This window comes from Trachurus japonicus, chromosome 11 (assembly GCF_045865225.1).
Source record: "Trachurus japonicus isolate A0001 chromosome 11, Traja_1.0".
NCBI lineage: Eukaryota > Metazoa > Chordata > Actinopteri > Carangiformes > Carangidae > Trachurus > Trachurus japonicus.
The window spans coordinates 33,505,543-33,532,095 of NC_140917.1; the positions used below are offsets into that span (position 1 = coordinate 33,505,543).

A 26,553-nucleotide genomic window follows, 5' to 3' on the forward strand; every position below is an offset into this window, starting at 1 on the left:
AATGAATGTGGGTCATTTTAGACCCATGTTGCGCATTAGAGGGGTAGTGATACAAAATGTGTTTTTATTAAAAAAGTGAAAAAGTAAAAAATAAAATAAGGATGTATTATGATCAAAAACAAGTTAATTGAGGAATACCTGGAATTCTATATGATGAAATAAATTTTTCGCAAAGATATAGCACAAAAAAACTCACTCGGGTCTATTTAGACCCATGTTGTGCATCAAAGGGTTAAGGCAAAGCAAGTTTATTTGTAGCCCATTGTCAAAGGGCTTTACACAGCATCATAACATCCTTTGCCCTTACATCTCTATAAGTTGTTCAGTATGTGCTTTTACAACTCAGCAACATGATCCATGGTCTGAAATCCTTTACCCTCAGTGGGTTCACATGAAGCTTCTTAAAAAGCTCATCAAACTGCAGGTGTTGAGGTTAATAGGGGCTGACCCTCTTGGTTACAACTTCTATGGACACCCAGGATACAGATTTAGCAGCTCTTAAACAGTTGATGATCCATCAGAGAAACAGAAAACTGAAGCACCACAGAGGTGAACAAAACACTGTTACTTGAGTCGATATTGCTGGCAACTCAATACAATTGAAAGATGTCATGTTGCTCCACATTCAGATAACCTAATGACCCTGAAACAACCCAACTGTAGAAGGTGAAACAAGAAGATGTTTTGTAGAGACAGCCATCAGTCACTTAACCAACTGTCAAACTACTAAAAGGCCTCTGATGAATTGACATAGGACACCATGGTCATCACCACTAGAAATTGGTTGGTCAATAAACTGAGCATTGTGTTGACACAGGGAATGTTTTAAAGGCAAACAGTGAACCATTTTGGCTCACAGGTTAAAGCATCAGTAAAAGTCAATTTGAAGCCTTCACAGGTTGAAGTGAGCAAATCGAGTGCGAACGTTTTACTAAAAATACTAGCCAACATGCCAAGTGACCTCAATGCAAATTGCCATTCATTTTTGCAGCACCTTACACACAGGTCAAAATGGTTCAGACCAGACAGCCATTATACCATTTACACACTAGGTGGCACCAATGCTACATTCAGAATTGAAAGTACCACAGAGCCGAGTAGGAGTCAAGATTTAAATGAATAACTTTATTTCAAAGCACCAACACAGTAAGCATTCACTGAACCTGCAGCACCTGTAAAAAAAAAAAAAAAGAACATACACACATCAGAAACCAGACAGAAACCAGACTTAACAAATCAAAAATCTGTGATAAATGATCAGATACTCACCTGACTGTGTCCAAGCTTGATCTTCTTCCATGTGCTCGGCTGATGAACGCTTGGAGCCTGCGGCCTGTAAGCTGCCGCCTGCTGGGATGCCTGTGGAGCCTGTGAAGCCTGGGGCCTGTATGACACTGTCTGCTGTGGAGCCTGTGGCCTGTAGGATGCAGTTTGTGGAGGCTGTGGCCTGTAGGACGCTGCCTGCTGTGGAGCCTGGGGCCTGTAGGACGCTGCCTGCTGTGGAGCCTGGGGCCTGTAGGATGCAGTTTGTGGAGGCTGTGGCCTGTAGGACGCTGCCTGCTGTGGAGCCTGGGGCCTGTAGGACGCTGCCTGCTGTGGAGCCTGGGGCCTGTAGGATGCAGTTTGTGGAGGCTGTGGCCTGTAGGATGCAGTTTGTGGAGGCTGTGGCTTGTAGGACGCTGCCTGCTGTGGAGCCTGGGGCCTGTAGGATGCAGTTTGTGGAGGCTCTGGCCTGTAGGATGCAGTTTGTGGAGCCTGTGGCCTATAGGACGCTGCCTGCTGTGGAGCCTGGGGCCTGTAAGTCGGCGGTGAGGGCGCTGTGTAGCCCTGTGGCTTCTGGACACCAACCTTCTCCTCGTCGACAGGATCCCTCAGCCTTCTGATGGCAAACCCACCGAAGCGGTCAGGGATGCTGTGGGTCTTGGTTGGGGCAAAACGCTGAGTGGAGGCTCCAGCAGGGACGTTACGAGCTTCCTGGGCCGGCTTCATGCTCCTCCCAAACGCTTGGACGGAGCTCGTTCTGCTGGGGGCCTGCTCAGTGGAGATGTAGCCGGGTTTGGAGTTCAACCTCTGGCTGACAGGGGCATTTTGTTTGTATGGTGCAGGAACAGAGTGGGAATAACTCACATGGCTTGAGGTCCTGGTGGAAGTGGGCTTGTAGCCGGCTTTGGATCGGCGCTGGGAAACCACTCTCCTAGCAGGCGCTTTGGCCGATGTCTGCATCTTCACAGGTGTTTGCTGCTGCTGTGGTGGTGGAAGGGCACCGGCGCTGAACAGGCTGGAGGTCTTTGCGGGTGAGGAGTAGCCTCTGTGCTCAGGCCGGGCTGGGGTTTTGGTAGCAGCACTGTGAGGCGGCTGCGCCACAGACTGTTGGGAGTAGTAGCCTCTCTGGACAGATGCAGAGCTGCTGGGCTGATACTGGCCGGTACGTCGTGTGCCCTGCTGAGCCGGCCAAGTTTTCCCCCTGCCCTCACCATGGCTAGCCTGCCTCTTGTTGTACTTGCTCACAGAAGTACCACTGGCAATAGCGGTTGAAAGGCCGAATGACCGCTTTTGAGAATTCACCTGTTTGGAGTGTGTCGGCCTCAGGTTAGGTTTCAACTCTGTGCTGCTCTGAGCAAACCCGGCTGGAGCGTAGCCGCCCTGAGCCGGCTGCGACAGCCTCTGGTTAGTGTAACCTCTGCTTGCAGCCTTTGAATAAATGCTGCTGCTGCTCTGGGCTGGAGAAAAAGAGTCCTGTCTGAATTGATCCTGGGGATAGCTGCCACCAAGCCTTCGTAGGCTGCCGTCCTGTTGCAAGAAGCCAGCATATCTGTCGCTATTCTGTGTCTTGGAGCTTTGTGCTGCAAGATAAGACAAGAAAAAGTGTGATGAGCCCAACAACCGGCAACAAATCAAAGTGTTAAAGCAGTACTAAAGAACTTTCAGTTTTGGTTGAGTTTAGCGGCGCCTGTGGACCAAAGCGGTAGTGTTGCCTGAAGGAAGACTCCATTTCCCATGAACACTAGCGTGAAGCCCTGTAAATATCCTGCATTAAAATTAACAGAAGACATCAAAACTAAGTTTCTGTTTCCAGTGGATCATTTCAAAGTGAAAACACATACATAATCCATTGCTAAAGTGCCATTTTGCCTGCTCCCTCCTTGTTGTGACTCACAAAAGTGAAAGTGAAACTTAGTGAGAGCAGGGTTCCTACCATGCTCCTCAAAGCTGCTTAGTGTCAGAGAAAGAGATACAGACCCCCTCAGGCCATGACAGAGGTGTCATTCAACTTGTTGTAAGTCGATGTATCATCACAAAAGTTATGAAAATATTTTATGAAGGTTGAAAAGTTCCTTAGTGCTGGTTTAAACAACAGTGATGCATGTGTTACTGCTCACCTTGTGTGGCCCATAAACAGCGTACATGCTCTGCTTGAAGTAAACAAATCAGCCAGATCCTGTTCAGACGGGAGGAAAAAAAATAAAACCATCAAGGTCAGAAGAAAGGGGACACAGCAACTCAACACACTTTTGTTTCGTTAGAAGAAGGAACTTACCCCAGATGAACTCCACAAGCCATTTCTGTGTGAACAACGCAGCCCAGTCAATACAACAGTAGCCCAAACTGCCCTCCAGCTACTCACTCTGCATGTGTGTTCAGCAGTGAGGCAGCATTTATTGCAGCCTGCATCCAATCACTGCTTAATGAGCTGATTGCCTACAGGTGCGTGTTGTTGAGGTGTCTGCTGTGGATCTGCAGCCTGACCCTGAGAAAGCTCCAGCTAGCAGCTAGCAGCCTTGTTAACATTATTAATGAGGCCGTCCTGTTACCTCCTGATGCTGGACGGACCCGGGCGGCCCACTGTGGTAATGATGCAGTCGACCCTAACCGTGACAAACAACTCATGAAGATCAGCACGCTTCCACCTCCCGTCTGCAGGTCATTAATCACACACTGTATCGCCCACAGAGTGATCTGCACATCACATCACATCACACACACAAACACACACACACCACAGCTTTATCCCAATGCCAATTGATTCTGCTAAATGAACGCATGATTTCACATTAAAGCAGAAGTAAGCGATATTTTTGTGTTAATATAAGTCTTAAATAGTTATATCTTCCGACAGCAATCACAGAGTGTTTGGACCGAAACACGGGTCTGTCAGTCACTCTGCTCTGCTCTGAGCCGAGGAGAAAACTTTTCTGGTATCCTACAAGTTTTATCCAATGAGGAGAGAGAACGGCATGAAGGGCTGTGTGTGCAGCCAAGGGATGCGCGTGAATGTGGTGACGTAGGGATGAGGACCAATAGATCCATGACGAGGGCGGAGGCTGCTAACTCCATCAAGACGGCGGAGGCTGCGTCTCGTCTTGTCATCGGCTGACAAGACGTTATGGTGCGTTCAAGGCAACCCGTAACGACCTGTGAAGTCGTACCAGTTCGATCTGGTACGAGTTCACGGGTCGGAAGTTACGAGTGGCCGTTATAGTGACTTTCACAGGTAAAACAGGTCGGAAAAACACGAGTGGGTTGCCTGGAACGCTACAAAGTCGTAAGTCGTGACTTGAAGCTGTAATTTACGGTTTCAAAAGCCTGCCTGGAACGCAGCATTAGCCAAAATGACCGGATCGCTTACTTCTGCTTTAAGCGTCATCGGACGCTCCGCATGAAAATGACACCTTCACACATGTACTATGACAGAGGACAGGACACGCTCCCTGGTAGTCTTGCAGGTGTGAATCTTCATGCCAGACTGTGCTGGGTCAATAGCATAATGACAGTCCCCCCACCCCCAGCTGCCACAGGAAGCATGATCTAAGTGCATCACGACAGAATCTGTCACCATGTCCTACTTTTTCTCTGGTTGTGTCAACGCCCTCATCAGGATTTCCTCTCAAACCTAGATTTATTAAAACTGTTTTGTTTTTTTGGAGTGTTCAGCATTCACATAGGCGTCCCACACAAAGCCAGAGTGGCGATGGCAAATGTCCCCCCGCCCCCCAAAAAAAAAATCCTCTCTACGCCCTAGGAAAGAGTGACACCTCGCATGCGATGACCAGATGAGTGTGGTGGCTTAGATCAAAGACACAATTTCCTGTCAGAGGAAATAGCACAGAGGGATTTTTTTTTTCAGGAGCAGTTTCCTTCTTTGCTAAATTCTTTCCATTACGCCTATCAACTTTTAGATGAGCGACAGAGCAAGTGAATGTCCCCCCGCTGGAATCAACAAAAATATAATTGATGACACAGACATAAGAAAAAAAAACATATTGAAGGATGAAGAGAAAAAAAAACATGACTGAGACCTCATCTCTTCTCATTTCCATTCAAACTGTTCTCCCTGAACAGGCTGCTGCTCTGGCAAAAAAAAAAAAAAAAAGGACACACTGCGCAGACCCCTGACCTGTGGACAAATGGAGGACACGCACGCCTGTGACAAACCTCTCTTGTGTTAAGGTTACGCTCTGCTCATCAGCTCCCTGCGTGCTGATTCCTATCTGGACGTGCAGCGCTGCAAACGGGCGCCGATGGAAGAGAAAGCAAACGAGGAGTTGTCGTCTAATTTTGTGCAGACGTTTGCAGGATACTTGTGACAGGAGTCAGAGTCCCAGCTGGTTGTGATCACACTGTATCTATTAAATCTGAAAATTTTATTTGTAATATGGCCTTTCACCTCCACTAAGCCAACGGCTCTTGACTCTGCTACGTTTGGTCGTCTAAAGGACAAGAACGGCGGTATTTTATATTTTTCTTATTGTCAACAGATCACAACCAACAATGCATTCCTTTTAACTTTCCGTCCATGAACTCCTTTTTTTTTTTTTTTTTTACAAGATGTAAATCTACAGTATACAAACATTTATTTGAATTAAAACACTATGATGTTCTGGGTTGTGTAGTAGCACACATTACCTTCTGATCAGGTCTGGATTCATACATACAGTGGGTATATACTTTCAATGAAAACATTCAATTTACAAGAGAGAATCAAAAAGAGAATGTTTTAAAGGGATACTTCACCCAAAATTGATAATTCACCAATTTTCTACTGTTATGTCAAGGAAGGGTTTGGAGAACTTTTGGAGTCATCAAAACGCTTCTGGAGTTCCAGGGGGGGTTCGGCTGGCAATGGATTTTCATATAATGGCGGCGGATTGTGCTCACTTTTGAATTGTCCAAAACACACACTATGAAACATCCAGATACCTCCATACTGCTCGTCTGTACTGACCCAAGTGTCCTGAAGCTGCAACATGAAAAAGTTGTTCGGAAGAAATTTATTTGATCTCTGTTTTTAGCCTTGTTGTAGTATTAGTGTTTACATCATACACTGGGAGCTACTACTACAACAAGGTTAAAAACAGGTTAAAAGGTTAAGGTTAAAAACAAAAAATGTATTTGATACATTTTTTCCGGACAACTTTTTCATGTCGCAGCTTCAGGACACTTGGGTCAGTACAAACGAGCAGTATGGAGGTATTTGGATGTTTCATAGTGTGTGTTTTGGATGATTCAAAAGTGAGCTCTATCCGCCACCATTATATGAAAATCCATTGCCAGCCGGACCCCCCCTGGAACTCCTAAAGAGTTTGATGACTCCAAAGGTTCTCCAAACCCTTCCTTGGGTAGAGTAGAAAATTGGTGAATTATTATTATTTTGGGTGAAGTATCCCTTTAAGTTTTCTGTGATTTTGGTGTTATATTATCTTGACAGGATATCTGCTGATTCTACAGGGAAAAAATGATTTGTTTCATAATGCAGTGCTGTAACAGAAGGTCCTGGTCCAACATGAGCAGCAGCATCTCCTCAAAGTCCTTGATGTGGCAAGATGATGTAAAGTCAGAGAGAGACAGTCAGCAGATGGTGTCTCCTCTCTGGAAGAATCTACCCTTTGGCCTCCGAACTGTTCTTCTCCTCCTGACCAATCAGGTGCCTCAGATCCCTGTTGGGTGCACCGGGCCCCCTCCCGCTCCGGCATCTGGTCCTGTGTTTAAAATAATGAAGGTAATAATAATGAGCTTAAGTCTCCTCCCATCAGGAAGGCGAGAGGTCAAACTACCTATGGAGAGTTCACACTCGACACATTCCACGAGCAGCTCGAGGATCCATCATCATCATCATCATCACCACCACCACCAGCGCCGCCGTCGTCATCAGAGGCGCTGCGCTCGCTCCACTTCCTTTAACTCCTGACATTGTTCCAGAGGTGAAAATAAAGGGCTGTTACACTCTTTTGAAACTTTGCATGAAAGTCTAGTAAATTTATAACAATTTTTTCACCCTGAACCAAATTAGATCCCAACAGCAAAGCAGCCATTTTGAACTTTTTTCTGAATGTGAGTGCAACATAATGTTAATAATCTCACTCAGCAAGAAATTGTCTCAAGTACAGTAGGTTAAAATTGAACCACAAAGATGGAGTTCAAGCGCCACAACAACCTCTCCCTAAGCTAATCTTTGGATTTATTGAGGTTAAAGGAGCTACTTGTACATTTCCTCTGCTGCTTAACAAGGTTTCTCGTCAGGAGAAGGGAGGTAATGATGATTAGAAAAATGCCCTGTGCTTTTTCGCTTCTCTAGGTAATGATGATTGTTGCTTGACAAGAGCTTTGGCCATTGTTAGTTCACACCTCAAGAGGTTAAAGTACGTCCTCTGAGCAGTGCTGTGTCTTCAAGGCAGATGACTATGCGAATTTCAGCTGAATATCCTGACAGTAGACAGGTAGCCTAGCAACAGCAAATAGCGCCTCATTTTTCTCATTACTTTTGACTTGCCATTTCCAAATCTCAGTGATGAACTTGGTGACAGTAGCGTTGTTGTTGCTGGCAGCCAAATATATAACACAGCAGCACGCTTGGAAAAATGGCTAACCTTTCACAGCTAGTGACCTCAGTTCTGGTATCGTGTTCCTGCACAGCTGCTGTAACTGCAATAGTCACTACCGTTTTGGCTACATTTTGTTCTACACCTTGGAACAGTATCTGGTTCTATTCACGGCTCCACTGCATTCAAAACCTACTTGCTAACTAGCTGTCTGCCATTTGGTGTTGTGCAAGTAGTGTAACGGCAGTTTAATGGAGCTTTTAGGCTAAAAACAGATTCCTGTTGTGACCAGATGTAATGTTAATGAGAGCAGTTAGAAGAAATGTGTGGGCCAGAGAAAGAATCTGCTGAAAGATGTTAAAATGCTGAGAAGAACTGCGCAGAGTTCCTCCTCAGGCTTCTGAGCACCAGTTTTCTATTATATATTATCCAAAATATGAATAAGCTCAGCTTTAGGGTTCTAAAATGCCTACTACTGTAACTAGACTAAAAAGTGGAAGCATACCATGGCCAACAAGCCTATTGTTTTCAAACCCAACCCATTGATGCATGAGGCTGGTGGTGGAGCAGTATAGGAGTTGTGAGTATCTTGTCCTTCCTTTGAAAGGCCATTTATAACCAGCCGGCACAGGCCTTATTCCCTCTATGTGAAAAGGACAGAGGAGAAGCTCTTTAATGACTCATAGGGGGGTTATTCCTATGGTTTTACTAATCAATCAAAGTGCTTGATTACATTTGTTCACCGCTGGAGTGATTCATCTTTATTTCGTGTTGCTCTCCCAGGGGGATCTTTGGAGGATTATAAAGTAGAGAGGAGATGCGTCAATTCTTTAAACCTCAGCACATCAAGTGAGCCTCAGCTTCAGGGTCTCATTCAGAGTTTTAGAAAAGAAGGCAGGATGGGATAGCTAGGGAAATATGTCTCTAACTTAACCCCCCCCCCTCCAACTCATCCTCCGGTAAACAACCACAGCAACAAAACAGAACTTCTGACAGGCCACATGGATTGAGAGACTGATCACAGCCAAGTGGAGGACAGCAGAACCCACAACAAGGCCTAGGACTGTCAGAACACAGAGGCCCAGAGGAGGGGAAGTTATTAGGGTGGGGGCTATGAGAGTCAGACTATTGCTCTGTTTACAGTTGTCGTCAATTCAGAGATCAATGGAGACAAAGTCATGAAGGCTTCACAGGGAGGCTGCATTGTTGCGGTGGAGTGTTTTACATGAGCCGGCCTTTCATACGGGACAGGACTTTGTTGAAAGCATTTGTTTCTCATTTTCTGTGGGTCCTGGGGATCCATTGCGGTCGTGCACCAAGAGGTTTTTGTTTAATTTCAAGAGCATAAAGTATTCCATTATGACGTGAGGATACAAAGATGTTGTACAAACTGTGGTGAACGCACTCAAACGGGACTGATAGATTACGCAATTAAATGCAAATTAAACGCATTTGTAATGTGAGTTTTATTGAAGTTGACTTGAAATGTGAATAATTCTCCATGTTTCTTTGAAGACAGTATAAACTGTAATGATATAACTATTTTTTCCACCTTTGAAAAGACAATTCATTGACTTCTGTAAGCTTTTATGTCAGGCCGATGTTGGGGTTTATGTCACGAGGGAAGCACTGTTAGAAAAGAAGATTGAAAATGGAGCATGTCATGGTTTTAGCCTACAAAATTGAACACTTTTCACCTTTTTAACAAGCTTATATAGTATTGTTCATGTAGTTTTAGCAAATTACAATGTTTTTCTTGTAAACACTTAACATTTAGCAATTAGCAAGTTAGCAATTAGCAAGCTCAGCTAACAGGCCTTCTAACTTCAACTTTCCAGACACTCCTCGTGCTAAAGTTAGCACTGACTCAACACCTGCTGAGTCATGGGCATCTCCTGCACCCTGAGTGCTGTGTTTGTGTTAGCCGCCTCTCTTTCATGTTTCCAGCTGAGGTAAAGGAAAACAACCAGACTGTCAAAACTCACAGCAATGAATGGTCTTCCTGTAGCTTCAGCACTGTGTCTGGAAACCAGTGACTCCATCATGACACATAGAAAGTTCACAAAGTAGCTAAGTTAGTAATGGCAGTGCTCATATAACAGAACAGGACTGAGCAACGACCTTGAACCAGGACCAGAGTGATGTTATGAGTCTTTTTTAATAGGCTATTCGACCACACACAGATCGCCCATCACTAATCAAAATAACAACTTAGAGGCACTATTCCAAAGTAAATGATCTATCGTTTGGTGATGAGCAAATAAGGACACCAAGTGCTGGTTTTATGGAAAAGGGGAATATTTATTTCAGATTTATTTTAGATCAACACTGATTAAATAACATCTTAACTATAGACTGTAAAAAATAATGGACGTAGCACCCGTGACGTCACCCATTGGTTTGGTGGAGTGTGTTTTGTGCCGCTACTACGGGGGTTTGAACCGCGCCATGTTGGATTTGACTTGCCATATTTGGAGCGGTGCGGCCGTTAGCCGGCCGAGAACCCACCCACTGGCCTCGAAGCAGCGGTCTCCGGACCTGTCACTCAACGTTTCTTTTTTTTTTTTTTTAAAGTATATTTTTTGGGCATTTATGCCTTTATAGATAGTACAGTTGAGACAGACAGGAAACGGGGAGGCAGAGAGAGGGGGGATGACACACAGCAAATGGCGCCCGACGCGGGACTCGAACCGGGGCCGACTGCAGCGAGGACTGTGCCTCCACACATGGGGCGCCCGCTCTAACCACTACGCCATGCGACGCCCCATCACTCAACGTTTCTGAGCCCTAATTGGCCAGAACACCCCCCTCAGAGTGTGTGCAGGGGTAGAAACTATCGGTTGAGACCAAAAAAATAAAATGTACCAGGCTGTAAATATGTTTTTTTAAGCTGTAAAGTCGGCTATTTTAACATGGGGCTCGATTGGAGTTGCTCCCTTCTGGAGCCAGCCCCCAGAGGAAGCCGAGGGGATTGCAGTTTTTTGAACGCGGAAGTGAGCTTCACTTCTCAGACCGACAACTGCCCCCTTGATCTTAACACAGTTTTAAGAAGAACACCAAGGCCAAACAATAATACATCTGTAAGGTTAATCGGAGTAGCCTAATTGGGGAATATTGGGGGGAAAGGCATTGTTTAGTAAAGTTTAGAAAATGTCTGGATCTGCCCCTTTACTGCATTGGCACCAACATATAACAGGTTCCTCCCTGATCCATAACCGCTCACTCCACCAAGCTTGGTGCAGAATGGTGCACTTAGTGTAATCCTGCTGTGTGGAAACCTACTGACAGAGGTAAGTAATAGGACAATTCAGATCTGTGTGTTTACTCATCCTCCACACTATATGTGTGTTTAAGTGTGTTGTTAGCTCTGGCCTTTATGAAAGTGATGAATGGGAAGCCGGCTGCTATAATGGGCAGTTGGGCCAGCTGTACCAACTCCTCCTGACTTACATCATCTGGCAAACACAGTCACATTGATCAAGTGAACAGCCGAACAATGGGTAATACCCCACTGGAACCACTTTTATGGTTCAGTCGCCACCTTCACTGACCAGACCGGTTTGATATGATGGATCGGCTGTATACAGGAAGCCACATTAACAAATTCATTGATCTCACAAATAAGTTCATTGTCGAGGGAGAGAGAGAGAGAAGAGAAGAGAAGCTCAGCTGGACTTTGTTGCGCTGCGCTGTTCTGGGTTTGGTTTTATAAGTGGGTCGCCAAATGTAAAGCAGACTGTATCAGATGACTGTAGTATTTACTGATGCAGAATGTAAATGATGACATGTGTCCTTGGCTGAGAGCGAGACAGCTGCGTATGTCATACTGTGCCAGTGCAGGGGGGTAGATGCCACTTTGTCTCTGTCGTCATGCTGCTGACTGTTGTGGTCTCTTTTTTTTTTAATATGTTCAATTCCTCACAGATGTGGTGTTCACTTTTAAGGCATATTCCCTATCATGGCCATTAAACCCATGTAATGGCGCCAAGATGTTCCCAGAGACAGGAGGCGTATAAAAGAAAGAGCAACATACTCCAGAGGAACACATTAAGAAAAAAGAAAAGAAATACTTTAAATATGTATTTTGTAAAAAAAAACACATGCTGAGCAGAATACAGCAACATGAAGCTGTAAAGTTTTTCAAACGGTTTCCTGTACAGAAACCTCAACGCCATAACAAATAGCTTGTGGGGAATACGGCGACTCGAGAAGCAAAGCTGAAATAAAGATGTGATCTTTTAATCAGATATGTGTAACGTACACTATGAAAGAACAGTCGCTGGAGCAATTTTTCTGCTTTTAACAAGCCTCTCCTCTGCACAGTTAGTAATGGAGAACGTCTGGATGCATTCGCAGGGTTCCTCTCTTTTCATTGCATTCCTGCTGAGACAATTTTGCACAGCCTATAGCGCACAGACCATATATTTTTCAAACAGACAGGCTCATAAAAAGACAAAAAAAAGTGGGCTCCTAATCCACACTTTAATGAGAGGAAACGGAAGTAATGACATCCAGGGAGTAATCTTTCTTCTCTCTGCTCCACCAATTGACACCAATAACCCGTGGCCGGCTTAATGCCCCGGGTGTGACACACTGTGTAATAGCAAATGAAAACTTCTCCTTGGGATCGTCTCCCACAGGCAAATATTAAGAATGATGACACTCGAACAAAAGCCGGATCAGAGCGCTCAACTTTGTCATCATGAGTGAATCCTATTACGCGGCGGCATAATGGCAGTCTGTGAAAACAGAAAGAGAATGAGTATCACAAGGCATCTTTCTGCGCCGGAGAACAAAGCTTATTTGAGGCGTCTCGCCATCCGAGCCGCCCTTTGTGTCAGCGCGCGAGCCTCAATTGTTTTCTCCTCTGCGAGTAAATGCCCCGGCTTAATGTGGTTCTGCAGCTCTGTAAGGAATGACACCTTCAGCTCGGTCCAAACTTTGTAAAGTCTACAATCATCTAAAGCTGTTCTCACCAAACACCAAAGATCACATTTGCGCTAAATGAGTCTACAGAGATCATGACTTTCTGCAGTTTTTATTGTGTCATTCCACATGCTGTAGAATTGCTCTCCCATATTACAAACATATCTGGATCACTATCAGAGGAGCTTGGAGAAACATCTTGATGGGATGAAGATGCTCCTTTGGCTTCGAACAATAGGAGGCTGTTTCAGTTTATCTCCAGGGCTCCTTTCCTCCCCGCAGTCCAAATACCTAGAAAGCTTACAATTTGAGCAATAAACACTTTGGGGAATGGCACCTCGCCATGCCCCTGTTTGTAGCTTCAAAAGGCCACAGTGAATTGCTTTTGACATGTAGTCATTCAGAGGAACAGCCAGGAAACAAACAACATTTGAGAGAAGAGGGATTCAATGGGATTCATTCACTTTGAAACATGCATGTGAAACATTAAGGAGTCAGTATTCGATAACACATCTCAGGATTTCAGATACAGTGAAGGTAGAGAAAAACCAAAAAGAGTGAGGATCACTACCTCACAGGTCAGAGTGAACTGCTGAATGAAACAATGTAGCTGGTGTTTCAGAATCATCTGTATCTTATCACTGGAAAAGAAAAAAAAAATCCCCTAAACAGAAAAACGTGGAGAGTCAGAGAGTTTTCCTTCAAAGAGCCTCCGGAGCGGCTGTTGTCTTTAAGGAGGGAGGGAGATTGCTTTCAGCAGCCTCAGCCCAGGACTGGTTCTCATCATTTTGACAATAAAAAACTCAAGGAGTTAAAACAAAGCTACGTTTCATGAAAAAAAAAAAAAAAATGAGGGGGCTAAGAGATTTCCGCTGGTCTGTGCTGAACTGTCTCCCCCCCCTCTCCCCTCTCTCCCCTCCTCTCTCCTCCCCTCCCCTCCTCCTTCCAGTCCATTCCAACAGCCAGAGAAAAGCAGAGTGGTGATTTCAAGGAGGGCTTTAGTGAAGCTTTTTGGGGGCTTAATTCCTCTCTGGCACCCTGGGGCTGAAGGAAGAAGGGACCAAAGGGTTTTGAAATGGTTCAAAGATGACTGAGTGATTGTGCTTTAAATTCCCAGAGGTTTGTTTTTCTAGTGTCAGGATTTTATTGCAGCGTCTGGTTGCAAGCTAAATACGAGGACGCAAGATGTGACACGGAGCCGGAGCGCTGACTGAGAGCGCTGAATGAAAGTGTGCCAAGAAGAAAGTGAATTGGGTCCAGATCACTAAAAAATGATCAGTAAACAATACCAAGCTGACTTTAGGCACTTACTGTTGTTTTAGTGTGAACATAAAGAGCAGGCAAAGGATATGAGCACTCACTATTTCAAACATGTGTCCATCAGACATTCTGTATAGAGGATTAGTTGTGCAAGAGGGAAACATGGGCAGTGCATGCTTTAATCAACAAGGCTGAGATTATTAACACTATTGTATTTATATATTTACACACAGATCTGTACAATTTTTACATGTTCCTACTGATAAATGCATTAGAAAAGAGTCATAAGGAAATACAGAGTCCTGTCACACGTCGGCGCTCGAGGAGACCTGTGACAACCTGGGGTCAGAGTCGATCTCGAAGCGGTAGTGGTAGCCCTCCCACACCTCCCTGCAGGCGTCCCGCATGTCGTAGATCCGCTTCTTGATGCCCTTGCGGTTGAGATAAAGTACAAAAAGGAAGATGAGGCCCACGAAGCCCAGGACGATGCCCAGGAAGACGTACGAGGTCTGCAGAGCGAGGTCTGCCCCCGCATCCCTCTGTTGGCATCCCAGAGTCAGCGTGCCCACCGCGAGCATGGAAGTGTTCCTCATGCTGGCCGGGAAGCTGCACACCAGGCCGTCGGCGTTCCTGATTCGATCCTGAGATCTGTTGAGCCACAAGGCGAAAGGCTCAATCCCGCAAGTGCACGTGAACGGGTTCTCCCCCAGAAGAAGGTCGGCGTTGGGCAGGGAGTCCAGCTCTCGCAGACCCTCCTCGGGCACCGTCTTGAGGGCGTTGAGCGTGAGGTCCAGCTCCTCCAGCTGCTCCAGACCGGAGAAGGTGGAGTTGTGGATGGCCACCAGGGAGTTGTTGGAGAGCTGGAGCCGCCTCAGGCTGGTCAGGTGGGAGAAGATGCGCAAGGGTAAGAAGATGAGGCCGTTGTGGGACAGGTCCAGTCCCCGCAGGTTCCCCAGGGAGCTCCAGCGGAAAGACGTGGCCAGGTCCATCACCACCGAGTGGTTGTAGAGGGCTCGGCTCAGGTTGAGCTCCCGCAGGGACTGGTTCTGGACGGTGAAGGCCTCGGGGTGAATGACGGCCAGCTGGTTGTTACTCAGATCCAGGGAGCGGAGGCTGCGGAGTCCAGCAAATGTGTGGGATTCCACCTCGGATATTCTGGATTTGAAGACACCAAGAGAGACCAAGAAAGTTTAAAGACTTATACTAGTGCTGATTAAAGTGTAACTGTGGCTCATTATGGAAATACAACTGAGGATGGCTGCGATTTGAATTAACATTGAAACCAACAAACCTCAAAATTCAACTTTTGAATATGGTTAACTTCATATCAACCGAGCATCTTCTCATTTGACTTAAAGGATGTGCTTCTCCGTGCTATAATATTCAATACAATAAGAAAAAGGCACAGGAGCATCAAGAAGACTCTCACCTGTTATTACTCAGAGACAAGTTGGTCACATTGTCCAGACCTTTGAAAGACTCCGGTCCGATGCGGCTGATCTGATTCCCGGTAACGAACAGATTCCTGGTGTACCCCGGGATCCCGGTCGGGATACTCTGCAGGTCTTTGGAGACGCACTTCACGGTGTGAGCCGCCTCCGAGCACTCGCAGCGCGGAGGGCACGACGCGTGAACGCAGCAGAGGAGCGCGCAGAAAACAATGCAGTGCGTTAAATCCAGCATGTTCAACGTGCAAAAGGCAATCGGAGTGGAGGGAAAAAGATAGAAAAACACACGGGGAAATTTAGAAAAAAAAAAAAAAAAGGAAGGGGGGCAATAAATAAAACGATCAGCTCCTCCGAGACGTCATTCTCATCCGCTGTCCCGGCTGGGAATGCGCCCTCAACTTTGCATCTGTGCAGAAAGTGTGGCCGGGAGGCAGGCTGTGATTTCCATGAGAACAGAGGCGAGGGGTCGAGCTGATCAGAGGGGGTGCTTGATCCTCCGCCGTGGCAAAGCGGGGCGTCGCTATACTTCTCTAACAATGAAGTTAAAAGGACCATCGACTATAGTGCAATGATCTGCGGGGAGGGGCTTCTCTCCTCCTGCCTCCCAGTCGCTCTGCTCGCTCTGGATCCACCAGATCTTCCCCCCTCGGCTTCCAGCAGAAGCTGCATGTGCCGGTGGCGGTGGGCAGTGAAGAGGAAAAGAGAAAGTGGATCACCTCTCAGGATTAACCAAATATATAAAGTCCTTCAGCTGTGTCTGAGCTCAGATCACAGTCTGATAATGTTTGCAGATCACAATAAAAGAAGCAGAGCAGGAGTTATGTTTTATATAATAAAGTAAGAAAAAACACAAAGTCGTTTCATTTATGCAAATTTCATTTCTAATACACGTTTCTTTAATGAAATGCAGTGAGTCACATAGTTTCACTGCTATAGTTTGATGGATCTGGTGTCTCAGGTCATTCCCCTCTACCCAGGTGGTATGGAGAAGTGGGGGAGGGGTGTTTGGTGGGGGCCAGACTGCAGACCCTTTGATCCCCCCCACAACACCCCTTGTTCTTGACTACTGTGATGCTCTTCAGGATAATGGCCGCTGAGTGGGATATGCTAGCTAGTGGAGTATCAAAGCTGTGACGGCTTTTCCTTCCTTAATGTTTATTCTGACAGATGATAATGATTATTACAGGAATCACTTCAGAGTGTGTTTATAGAAACTCACAGGGTAGGGGAGGGGGGGCTTGGCCTTTCATGGCTCACAGAGCCTAGAAATCCTAACATCATCCCTCCTGCTGACAGTCTGATGAAACACAGTCGTCATAATTCAAGGACGGAAATTCAATGTAAAAGAGAGAGAAAAAAAACTCCCACAAATTTCTACAATAATAGACATCTTTATTGGTATTATAGCTGTAAGTCATAAACACATTCAGAGCTCACACAGTCACTTGCAGGAGTCTTAAAATTCCCAGCAGGCCATATGATCTGCAGCATAAAAGATATTTTTTAAGGGATTAGAGAAACAAAAGAGGGTTTGGAAAATTGCAGACTGGTATAAGTATTGATGGTGGCACTAATAATAGCATCCCCAACTGCCTTTTGTCAACCGTCTGAATCGCCGGGACCACAGGTCTCCACATTCCTGGACCTGGCTCTTGGATACAACAAGGCACCGAAGCAGGCCACGTCCAAACCCATTGAAATGGTCTCCAGTGAAGTTTGGCGGTCTCGCACATGCACTCACAACAAAGGACTGGTGTGTTATTTATCTATCTATCTCTCTTTCCTAAAATACACATAGGCTTATATACTGTATTTCTGTGTGTATAGCGGTGGGATGACAATGTTCGTCAGGTGATCTCAAAGGGCTTTTTCATTCTTAGCTCGAAAATGTGATGAATGAGCTGATTCACTGAAGAACAAGTGACGTATTCAAGGACACGGTTTGGCTCCCGTTTTTTTTTTCTTTTTCTGACGTTTAGCTCGATCACAGAGAACCAAAGAGGTTTTCACTTCTCTGTTTGTTTCTACGGGTGGAAGTCTTGACACAGATGTAAAATGTCACCCCAGTTTAGGCAATAATGAGCGTATTTCCAGATTTCTTTTTTTAAACCCATGCTACTTATAGTAACACCACTCTGAATGCGTGGCTACCAGTCAGCTCACTCAGTTTTCCAATAAACATAAATATTTCAGACTTTAGGGCACTTCAACACTAGTTACTAGTGGCACAGAACAAAAAAACAATGTGTTTTCTTTCATAGACTTCTTCCACTTTTTAAATTGAGGTCAGGTTCTCTGTTTCCTTCTTTGTTTCCTTGTTTTAGTGCTTAGAGAAAATGACTGTGCAGCTCTTGTCTACACAATCTGGAGCTACGCCCAGCACGGGGCTATGCATCGAATCAACATTAACTCAAGCAGGCCTGTTACAGTCTAATTTATTATTTATTCTTGCAAGATTTACCAGCAAATCACATAACAGTTGAAAGAGATTAAGATAAAGATATGGAGTAATAAATATAGAACTCATTCAATAGGCAGGTGGCTGCAGTGAAATGCAGCTGATTATTAATCAAAGAAGCCACAGTATGAAACATGAACAGTCTCTCTCAAACACTCGTATATTCTTGCATGCATGCAATACACACATGCTGGCATGCAATCACATGCTCTCTCTGATTGTGTGCATTGCTAAGACGCACACGCACGCACACACGCACTCGCTGCACAGCAGAGATGATATGCAGAAACAAAAATGAGGCAGTAAATTATTGAAAGGATAAATCTGTAGCAAGCGATCAAGTCCGCAAAGTATATAAAGAGCACCTGGTGTAACGGAGTAATGTGTGTTCAAATATTTACAGGCAACGTGGGTGAAGAAGACACACAAGAGGCCGAGGAGTATCTCAGCTCGGCGAGGAGAGCACAGTGTGGAGCGCTAGCCCTGCCTAGCGTCAAAAAGCCTTACCACTGGGTCCAGCCGGGACGCTCACACGTCTAAAAGGACACCTACTCTGGATTATTGCAGGATGTTGGCCGCTACGTGTCAAAAGCTTTGTGAAACAGCGCTGACATTTCACAGTGACCTTCCAATCTGATCTGCAGAGGTGGAAAACAGCAGGAGCGACGCTGATCAGGCGCTGGGTGGGGGGATTGGAGGGTGGAGGGGGGGTGGGGGGTGTGTGTGTATGGACTTGGGGATATTCAGCAGGGGTTTTGGTGAGCGAGAAAAACCTGAGGATCCTGGCTACCTGCTGCTTCGGGCAGCGCCGTGGACAAAGAGAGGGCCCGACACTTTTTTTTTTTTTTCCTGTTTGATTGCAAACAATGAGGGGATTTAAATCTGCTCAGCCAAAGCCATGGCAACGGATTTTCAAGTGCCAACCATCATGTGGAATTAACTCCTGTTTTTTTTCTTTCTTTCTTCTTTGACGCATCAAAAACAACAGAAAATATCACGCATAGAGGATCCGTGTGTGAGAGAAAGCTTGTTTTTTTTTTTAGGCACTGGCAACTTGCTTCTTCATGATGAAGAACAGGCTCCGACATCGACAGGCTTTTCCTTCGATAACTTTGGGCTGTTCCCGGTGAAGAAGTTCCATATTCAAGGACACAGTTTGAGTTGGTCTTGCATTCTCCTACATTTGGCACAAGTGTAAGAAAAAAAACCTTGTACTCGGTCTGTTGGTTTCCCCACAGCCACATTCACTGAGGTTTTGCTACAATCATTGCACGGGTGCTCTGTAGTTAAAGGTATGAAAACATCGATCGTAAACCTACTGAAGTAGTACATGAGGTGGTCTCGTGTGATGCATGTCGAACAGATCTCTGAGAAAATATTTCTTCTTTTTTTTTTTTTAGAAGACGCAGACTTTCTGATATTCTATAGAGTTAGTCTGATAGGAGTAAGAAAAACGCACAAAAATACAAACTGCTCTGGCGTGTTGAAGTTGCAGTGCTGTAGAAGAGCTACATTAGATCAAGCATGAGATGCGATAAATTCCCTAGAAAGGCATCTAATTGATTTAACATGTTTGTGCTCCCTGGAATAAACATGGAATCCCTGGAAGCACTGAATTATGGGATTGCACTCCCGATCCGTTACAAAGTAAGACCATCAAAAAATCTAAAAGCGAGGCATGGATGTGTTCCCATCTGGGAAAATTCAACGATGTACAGTACATACGCACTAGAAATGCGGCTTCACACGTTCTACACTTTGCAGGTGGCGATGGCTTCAACCTGCTGTCAGACTGTCAATAATCATCATCCAGTGAGGGTGTTTGAATGGTCCTGGTAGTTGTTGTGGCGGTGGTGGTGGTGGTGGGTTGGGGGGGTGTTCAGTCTCTTCTCTCAATATTTCTGAATTTAAATGAATTTTTCGTCACCACTTCCAGCTTCACCACTGGAGTAATGCCGCTAACAGGCCGCCTTGCTCCCCGCAAAAACCCAGCCTTTGCGTTGGTACACGTGTGTTTGGACATTTTCCTGTTCAGCGTTCTCTTGGAGGGCGATAAGTCTTTTATCTCCTTGGGTTTTTGCGTTTTGCCTCGACACCGTGCGATGCCCCCGCCCTTTAGCTGTTTTCAAAGGTCAATCCCCCCCACGTTCCGACCTGCAGGGGTTCCACCGTGTCCTAACCGGGCCTCCCAGGTCACCGCAGGTTGAGGGACAGGGCCACGGTCAGGATGATGCCCAACAGCATCAGGAAAGGCAGCCAGGTCTTCAGGAAGCCCGCACAGCTGGAATCAAGAGAGATGAGACCAGAAGGTGAGGACACATGGAGACGGAGACACAAGACTAATCAAGTGTTAACCTGTTCTTTAAACCACTAGCTTGCTGTAACAGTAACAGTTGTTTCAGTATGGCATGTAGCGATGCCATATTTTCACATTACTATCCCCCTTTGTCCTGAATGAGGAATCTGAATGAAGAATGAAAGGATGTGTATGATGGAGCAGGAAGTCAACTCAGATCTATACGTAGTTTAACTCTGTGATGAAATGAAACGCAGCCTGAAGACAAACAGCCTGGTCACCTGCTCCGGTCTTTAAGCCACTACAAATCTGAGTTCTCACTAATCCTGTTTGTGCAGCTGGTTTCATAACTGCAGTTTACAGATTTAACAGAGTCTGGATGGTTTTTGTCCCACATGGAAGCTTCATAGTCAACAGCGAGTAGTTGAAAAATACTTCTTCAATAATCTCCAGAGGCTTTCTGGGATGTGTAGTCCATTCTTGCACCTATAAAGGGGCCTTCTGCAGGAACGTCCTACATACTGTTAATACTTGTAGAATCAGGGCTCTCTCCCTCCCCCCCCCTCTCTCTCTTTTACTCTCTCTCTCGATCATGTCTGAACCCTAGGGATCCCACAGAAACCTCATTCACAAGCTTTAGCCCCGTTTCTTATTGCTGCACTAAAGAGAGCAGCTGGGGTTTATAGGACTGCTGCTAAAATCAGCTTTTAAGGTAGATAACATTAAGATATTTTTGGACTAAAGGTGACAATGAAGCTCCTACTAGATGTTTACTTTGTCTTCTCATGACAAGATCACTCTAAGTAGCTAATGTTTGCATGAACCAAACAAATTCTGAAGTCCATAACATGTTTTTGGATACTTCCTGGTGATGCTCTGTCAGGCCTGAATTGTATCAATCTTTACTTCCAGCTTGTTTCAGCGGCTTGTGTCATAAACAACCCACTGACTGACTATTTAATGTCTATTATGATCACAATGAGTGGGCAATCTAGCAGTGTCATATCACAACTTTAACTAAATCAGATGGTGGATCAGATTTATAACTAAAAAGACTGTGATATAAACTTTTAGTCAGATTTCACACCTATAAAGCTGCATTATTCAAAACTTGTCCAACAACTTCTACACTGTTCACCCATGACTGATGAGGTCATCCTCTCATAGCTATCAGCTATTGTTTCATTTTCAATCCCAATGTGCTGGAGTGGAGCCACGACAATAAAAAACCAATCAGTCATAATGTTGGACTGGACTTTGCAGTGTCCAGACTTTTTGTTTCTGTATGAAAGAATGTGTCCATTCATAGTGAGTCCTCTTTATGTTTTGATTGAGACAAGACTGTTTTCATTTTATGTTTGTCACAGGCTGCACAGTGAAAGCTGCATATTGGCAGAGCAGCAACAGCTTCTGTCCTCCATCTGTGTCTACACAGGGTACGTTCAGGAACAGTCATTTACATTTGTAAACTAGGAGAACATGAACTTGAAGCTGAAGATTGTGCATCGTTTTTTGGCTAAAACACTAAAATCCAGTGAACACAACAGACAGTTGTATGAATGTCAATAGACAAATACAGAAGTGACTGAAGTTAGTAGTAATTGGACCATTAAAGGGATAGTTCAACATTTTGGCAAATTCGTCTATTGCCATAATCCCTATAGTCATAGGAGTTGGTTCATTACATTTAATTATCAGTGCATGTTGTTTTGAGACCCGGGGGGCCGAGATGCAAGCTGCTCAACGAACACAATGGAGGTGAACGGTACAGGTCCCCTGTGACCTGCACATTCACTACGCTATGAAATAATAATGTAACATTACGAGACTGAGTTGTTTTCAAGGCAGATGCATAGCCAGAAATACATTCCAGACACGGCTGCTGGACGGAGCGCAAGTAGTTCTGAGTATTTGCTTCATGTTTCGTAATGTTATATAATTATACATGATTATCTCATAGCGTGGTGAATGTGCAGGTCACAACTTGTCCACAAGAGCGTTTTGCAGTTGTTGGATTGTGTATTTGATGAGTTTGAAGAGAGACAGGGGACCTGTACCATTCACCTCCATTGTGTTCTCTGAGCAGCTCACGTCTCTGCCCCGCTGATCTCAAAACAACATGCACCTGATAATTAAAGGTAATAAACCTGTGACTATAGAGATTATGGCAATAGGAGAATTTGCCAAAATGTTGAACTATCCATTTAATTATATCACTCCAGTAAGCTGTTACCCCATGACAGCCCATCTTACCTGACATGCTTTCCGTGGATCAGAGCGAGGAGGCAGAGGTTGACCATGTTCCATGAGGTACTGTTTTCATATCGCATCAGATTCAGAGCCATGGCGACATGTGAGTGACAGTTGTCACAGCAGAGGTTGTGCTTTGGGAAAAACAAAAAGTTGAAATTAATTTCCACCTATTTGATTTTCATATCTGAATAACAGCACATGTAAATAAAATATTACCATCCTGTGCTTGTACTCCTCTGAGGCGTCGTGCACCGCCGTGTCCCAGGCGTTGGAGCCGCTGGCGTAGACTTTGCTGACGTCGAGCATCCAGTATCTACAGTCATGGAGAAAAAACAAGCTCTGCTGTTGTATGGAGCACAAGTATGACCACAGGTCCTCGATATTTCTGTGTAGCAATTAATTCACTTACTTTGTTGGTCTTCCAAAAGCCATGTTGTCTTCCTGCAAGAAGAGGAAAAAAATATTACAACCATATTACCACCTACAGTACCACTTCAAATTAGATCATGTGATCACCAGTGGTGTGCCCATGTTGAAGTTTGTTTCTATAGTACAAATGTCATGAGCGCACTGACACATTCTGCAGGAATTTTTTTTTCAAGGAGCAAGATCTTGTAAAATAGTTTAACTTTTCCATCACAAGACTGAGTCTGCAAACGGCTCAATAAAGCATATCAGTGTCTGCTCTGTCGTTTGTTGTGGTGCATCTCATTTGTGTCACAGGCTTTCATGAACACCCACCCTCCTGAAATCAGATATGCTGAGTGGGCTTCAAGGCTCTGGGTCGCATTTGTGTTCCGTTAAAGCTGCAGCCCTGTGAGCCTTGTGAATGGGATCACTGCTCTGACATGAGGTGCTGACAATATAGGACTTGGGAAAGTAAAGTTAAACCTGTTTTGCCCTGTAAAAAGGTTTGCCATGGCCCTGCACCGGCCAATAAAATGCTTGCACGTGCACCCTCCTGGTAGCTTATCTTGTATCATGGATGATGTGTTTCTGCTGTTTAATTTCAAATCACCATGGTGAGAAAAAATACACAGAAGCTGTGAGTTTGGAGTTTGTTTGTCATGTTGTGTTTTAGTGTCTGTGAAGTCTTCAATTTATCACTTCAACTGTCCAGTGTTTATGAGTTGGATGATTCAACTATATTTGGTTACATGGGTTTGCATAACACAAACAATTAAAAGTGTTGTGTAAGATTTTGGACATAAAAAAAATGTTTGAAACAAACTGAAAGTACGGCTAGAGAGCAGCTAAGTGATTTAAGGAACGGGAGAGGTTTGAGAAACATCTTTTGACATTTGGAAATGCTTGTTCTGCTGTAAATCAAAGTTTCCACTGGAATCTAATGTAAGAGACTGTAAATGCCAGTCTCTAAGGAGCAAGTTACAAACTTTCCACAGACTGTGGTGAGTGTAAAACATAAGGTTTGGTAGTATAGAATAGCAGAACAGAGCCTGGAGTTCAACACCATTCATGTTTCATAACAAGAATTACATACAGAACCAGTCAGAAGTTTGGACTCACCTTCTCTTTCAATGTGTTTTCTTTATTTTTTATTACTTTCTACATTGCAGATTCAAACTGAAGACATCAAAACTATGAAGAACACATATGGAAACAAAAAAGTGTTAACCAAAGCAGAATGTGTTTTATATATTGTATTTTTCTAAGTAACCACCTTTTGCTTTGATGACAGCTTTTTGCAAACTTTTCATTCTCTCATCAGCTTCATAAGGTCGTCACCTGGAACGGTTTTCCAACAGTCTTGAAGGAGTTCAGAGGTGCTCAGCACTTGTTGGCTGTTTTACCTTCACTCTGTGGTCCAACTCATCCCAAACCATCTCAACTGGCTTTATATAACAATTTGTTTTAATTGACACTTTTGTGTTTATTTCATAATTCTATATGTGTTCCTTCATAGTTTTGATGTCTTCAGTATGAATCTACAATGTAGAAAGTAATACAAAAAAGAAAAAACATTAAAAGACAGGGTGTGTCCAAATCTTTGACTGGTACTGTATGTATTTAGTGCCAGATCTTCTCACATAACTTAACTTCCAAAGACCCAATTTTGTTATTTGGAGCATTAACAAGCAGCACCCTCGTCAATGAGACAGTCCATGTGGACTCCCAATTTTGGGCTGTAAACGGTTGTCTGCATATGGATGTGTTACTTCACACCCATTATGGCAGACTTTGCTTAGTTTTATACAAGCAACAACATTTCGTCTGAATCAGCCTGTGTGAGCCACTGTCAACACTCACTGAGACAAAGTAAGGCCCAGCAAAGTCCCGGATGACTCCAGTGGAAGTACAGATTCCCATGTGACCGATGAATGGAAGCAGCCATCTGAATGAAAAAAGCAAACAAAAAAACATGCAAAGTTTACGTTATGTTTATTTTATTTGATATGGACATCACAAGTACACAGAGACTGTCCCAGGGGACAGACCAGATGCTTTTGCTTAGGTGTGTGTAGCACATGTACTAATTTTCAACACCAGAGGAGGCTTTTCTAAAAACACAGAGCATATGATCAACAATAGAAAATAAAGCAAACAAGTTTTGATTTTAGCCATACTTTGAGCCCTCTGTTAAAAACATTGACATCAGTCTCCAGTTTTAAGTGAGTGGGTAGAGACGTTAACCCCTTTCACTGAAAAGGCAGACTGTCCAGATGATGTTGTGCACCTGGCAACAATACAGTCACTACTGTAGGAAGCTTGTGTGTTTACATTACAACATAAATGAGAAAACACATGGATGTGTAACACAGATGTGTTGTAGGACAGACGGTGTAACAAGCTATTCACTTTTCCCCCAAAGGTTCAAATGTCAGACAAAGTCCACAGACGCTGTTGTTGTTGAAGTGGTGAGTGCCAGCCAGCACTGTGGAATAGGAAGTAAAGGCAACCCACGGACACAAACGCACCACAGCTCTAAACTAGGCTAATTTAAAACTAGTCTGATGACAACGTTTACAACGCTTCAATTAGCAGATATAAACGGCATCACTTATCCTGGTATTGCTGTGGTGAGAACATAATAACTTTCTAACAGCTTAGCCCACAGCTCTGTAAACTTGTTTTTGAGTTGTTTCGTTGGACGTCTGCTGTTTACTGTGCTGGGTTCATTTTGTGTGTTATTATTCGCCTAAATGCATTTCTGTTTAAATTTAAACTCATAAAATGTTACATTTTAAATGCACATGCGTGACTCCGTCTCCTGTCGACAGCAGAGTCGCTTTGACACAACGCGTTAGTTAAATGGAAACCAGCAACAGGATGGTATTGTACGTGTGCTAGCTAGCTAAGCTAGTGAAGCTGTCACTTCGTCCCCCGAGGTTTTTTTTGGTCAAAAGGCGACTCGCTACACCGGCGGCGGTAACTCACGATAGCACGGGGATAGGTGTCCACACAATACAGTAAGGGTAGCGGCTGGTTTCTGGGTTAATTTTCTCAGAGGCTATGTGGTAATTCTTCATGGTGTCTTTTTCAACAACATCCGCCATCATCAGCTGTGGAAAATGAACTTCATTTGTCCCACTTGCAGCTGCGTCAAGTCGGACACAGACAGCGAACGAGACCGGAAATAGTTTCAAAATAAATCACATACGCGTATTTTTAGCCACTAATAAAGAGAAGCAACCGGATTACATGCCGCTGACAATGTTACTACTAGGAGGATATATGTATTTTTTGCTGACAATCATGAAAATCATGCAAGGTAATTAGATATACGCAGCAGTGGAAATGTGGGAGTTGGAAATGTTTTATTTTGAAAGTTACAACTTCAGGCTCTCCCGCTTATTCAGGCTAACTTGATAGTCTTGTGTTGCTTGGCAGCCAGAGCAGTTTCCGGGGTTTCTGTGAGCCAGATATGGATGTGTAGCACAATTGTTTCTTCATGGACCAACAAGGTCTATTTGAAAGTGACGACATGCTTGTATTGATGCAAATTTGCATCCAGTGCTTGTAAACAAACAGCTAACATGTAGAGTTCAGCATCATGTTGAAAAAAATATTAAGTGACAAACTGAATTTATTAGTTTTAATTATAAGTGTGTAGCTACAGGTCATTAGGCCAAGTCA

At 44.4% G+C, this 26,553-nt stretch overlaps 3 protein-coding genes and 1 long non-coding RNA gene across 6 annotated transcripts; 1 reads left to right on the forward strand and 3 right to left on the reverse strand.

The window, feature by feature from the left end:
• Window positions 1-1,110: 1,110 nt before the first annotated feature.
• LOC146979182 (uncharacterized) lies at window positions 1,111-3,663 on the reverse strand. The gene is made up of 5 exons (XM_085790424.1): window positions 3,539-3,663; window positions 3,381-3,439; window positions 1,819-2,843; window positions 1,270-1,536; window positions 1,111-1,172 (listed from the first exon to the last, which is right to left on the reverse strand). The coding sequence occupies exons 1-5, from the start codon at window positions 3,559-3,561 to the stop codon at window positions 1,155-1,157; spliced, it is 1,392 nt and encodes a 463-aa protein (XP_085646550.1). The 5' UTR covers window positions 3,562-3,663; the 3' UTR covers window positions 1,111-1,154.
• Window positions 1,319-1,892, forward strand: LOC146979183 (uncharacterized). Of its 2 annotated transcripts, none has more exons than XR_015036990.1 (3): window positions 1,319-1,442; window positions 1,473-1,634; window positions 1,788-1,892. It is a non-coding gene; the product is annotated as an uncharacterized LOC146979183 (long non-coding RNA). The 2 variants fall into 2 exon arrangements; XR_015036989.1 differs by having other exon boundaries at window positions 1,473-1,625; window positions 1,746-1,846.
• Window positions 3,664-6,736: 3,073 nt separating the features above from the next.
• tmem222b (transmembrane protein 222b) lies at window positions 6,737-26,037 on the reverse strand. Of its 2 annotated transcripts, none has more exons than XM_085792334.1 (6): window positions 25,855-26,037; window positions 24,727-24,811; window positions 22,868-22,899; window positions 22,675-22,771; window positions 22,459-22,589; window positions 6,737-6,977 (listed from the first exon to the last, which is right to left on the reverse strand). In XM_085792334.1, exons 1-6 carry the CDS (start codon window positions 25,974-25,976, stop codon window positions 6,878-6,880), a joined length of 567 nt encoding a protein of 188 aa, XP_085648460.1. In that variant the 5' UTR covers window positions 25,977-26,037; the 3' UTR covers window positions 6,737-6,877. The 2 variants fall into 2 exon arrangements, with proteins under 2 accessions (XP_085648460.1, XP_085648461.1); XM_085792335.1 differs by lacking the exon at window positions 6,737-6,977 and adding an exon at window positions 16,823-20,190.
• tpbg1b (trophoblast glycoprotein 1b) lies at window positions 13,308-16,066 on the reverse strand. Its single transcript, XM_085792332.1, has 2 exons — window positions 15,433-16,066; window positions 13,308-15,158 (listed from the first exon to the last, which is right to left on the reverse strand). Exons 1-2 carry the CDS (start codon window positions 15,684-15,686, stop codon window positions 14,309-14,311), a joined length of 1,104 nt encoding a protein of 367 aa, XP_085648458.1. The 5' UTR covers window positions 15,687-16,066; the 3' UTR covers window positions 13,308-14,308.
• Window positions 26,038-26,553: the final 516 nt, after the last annotated feature.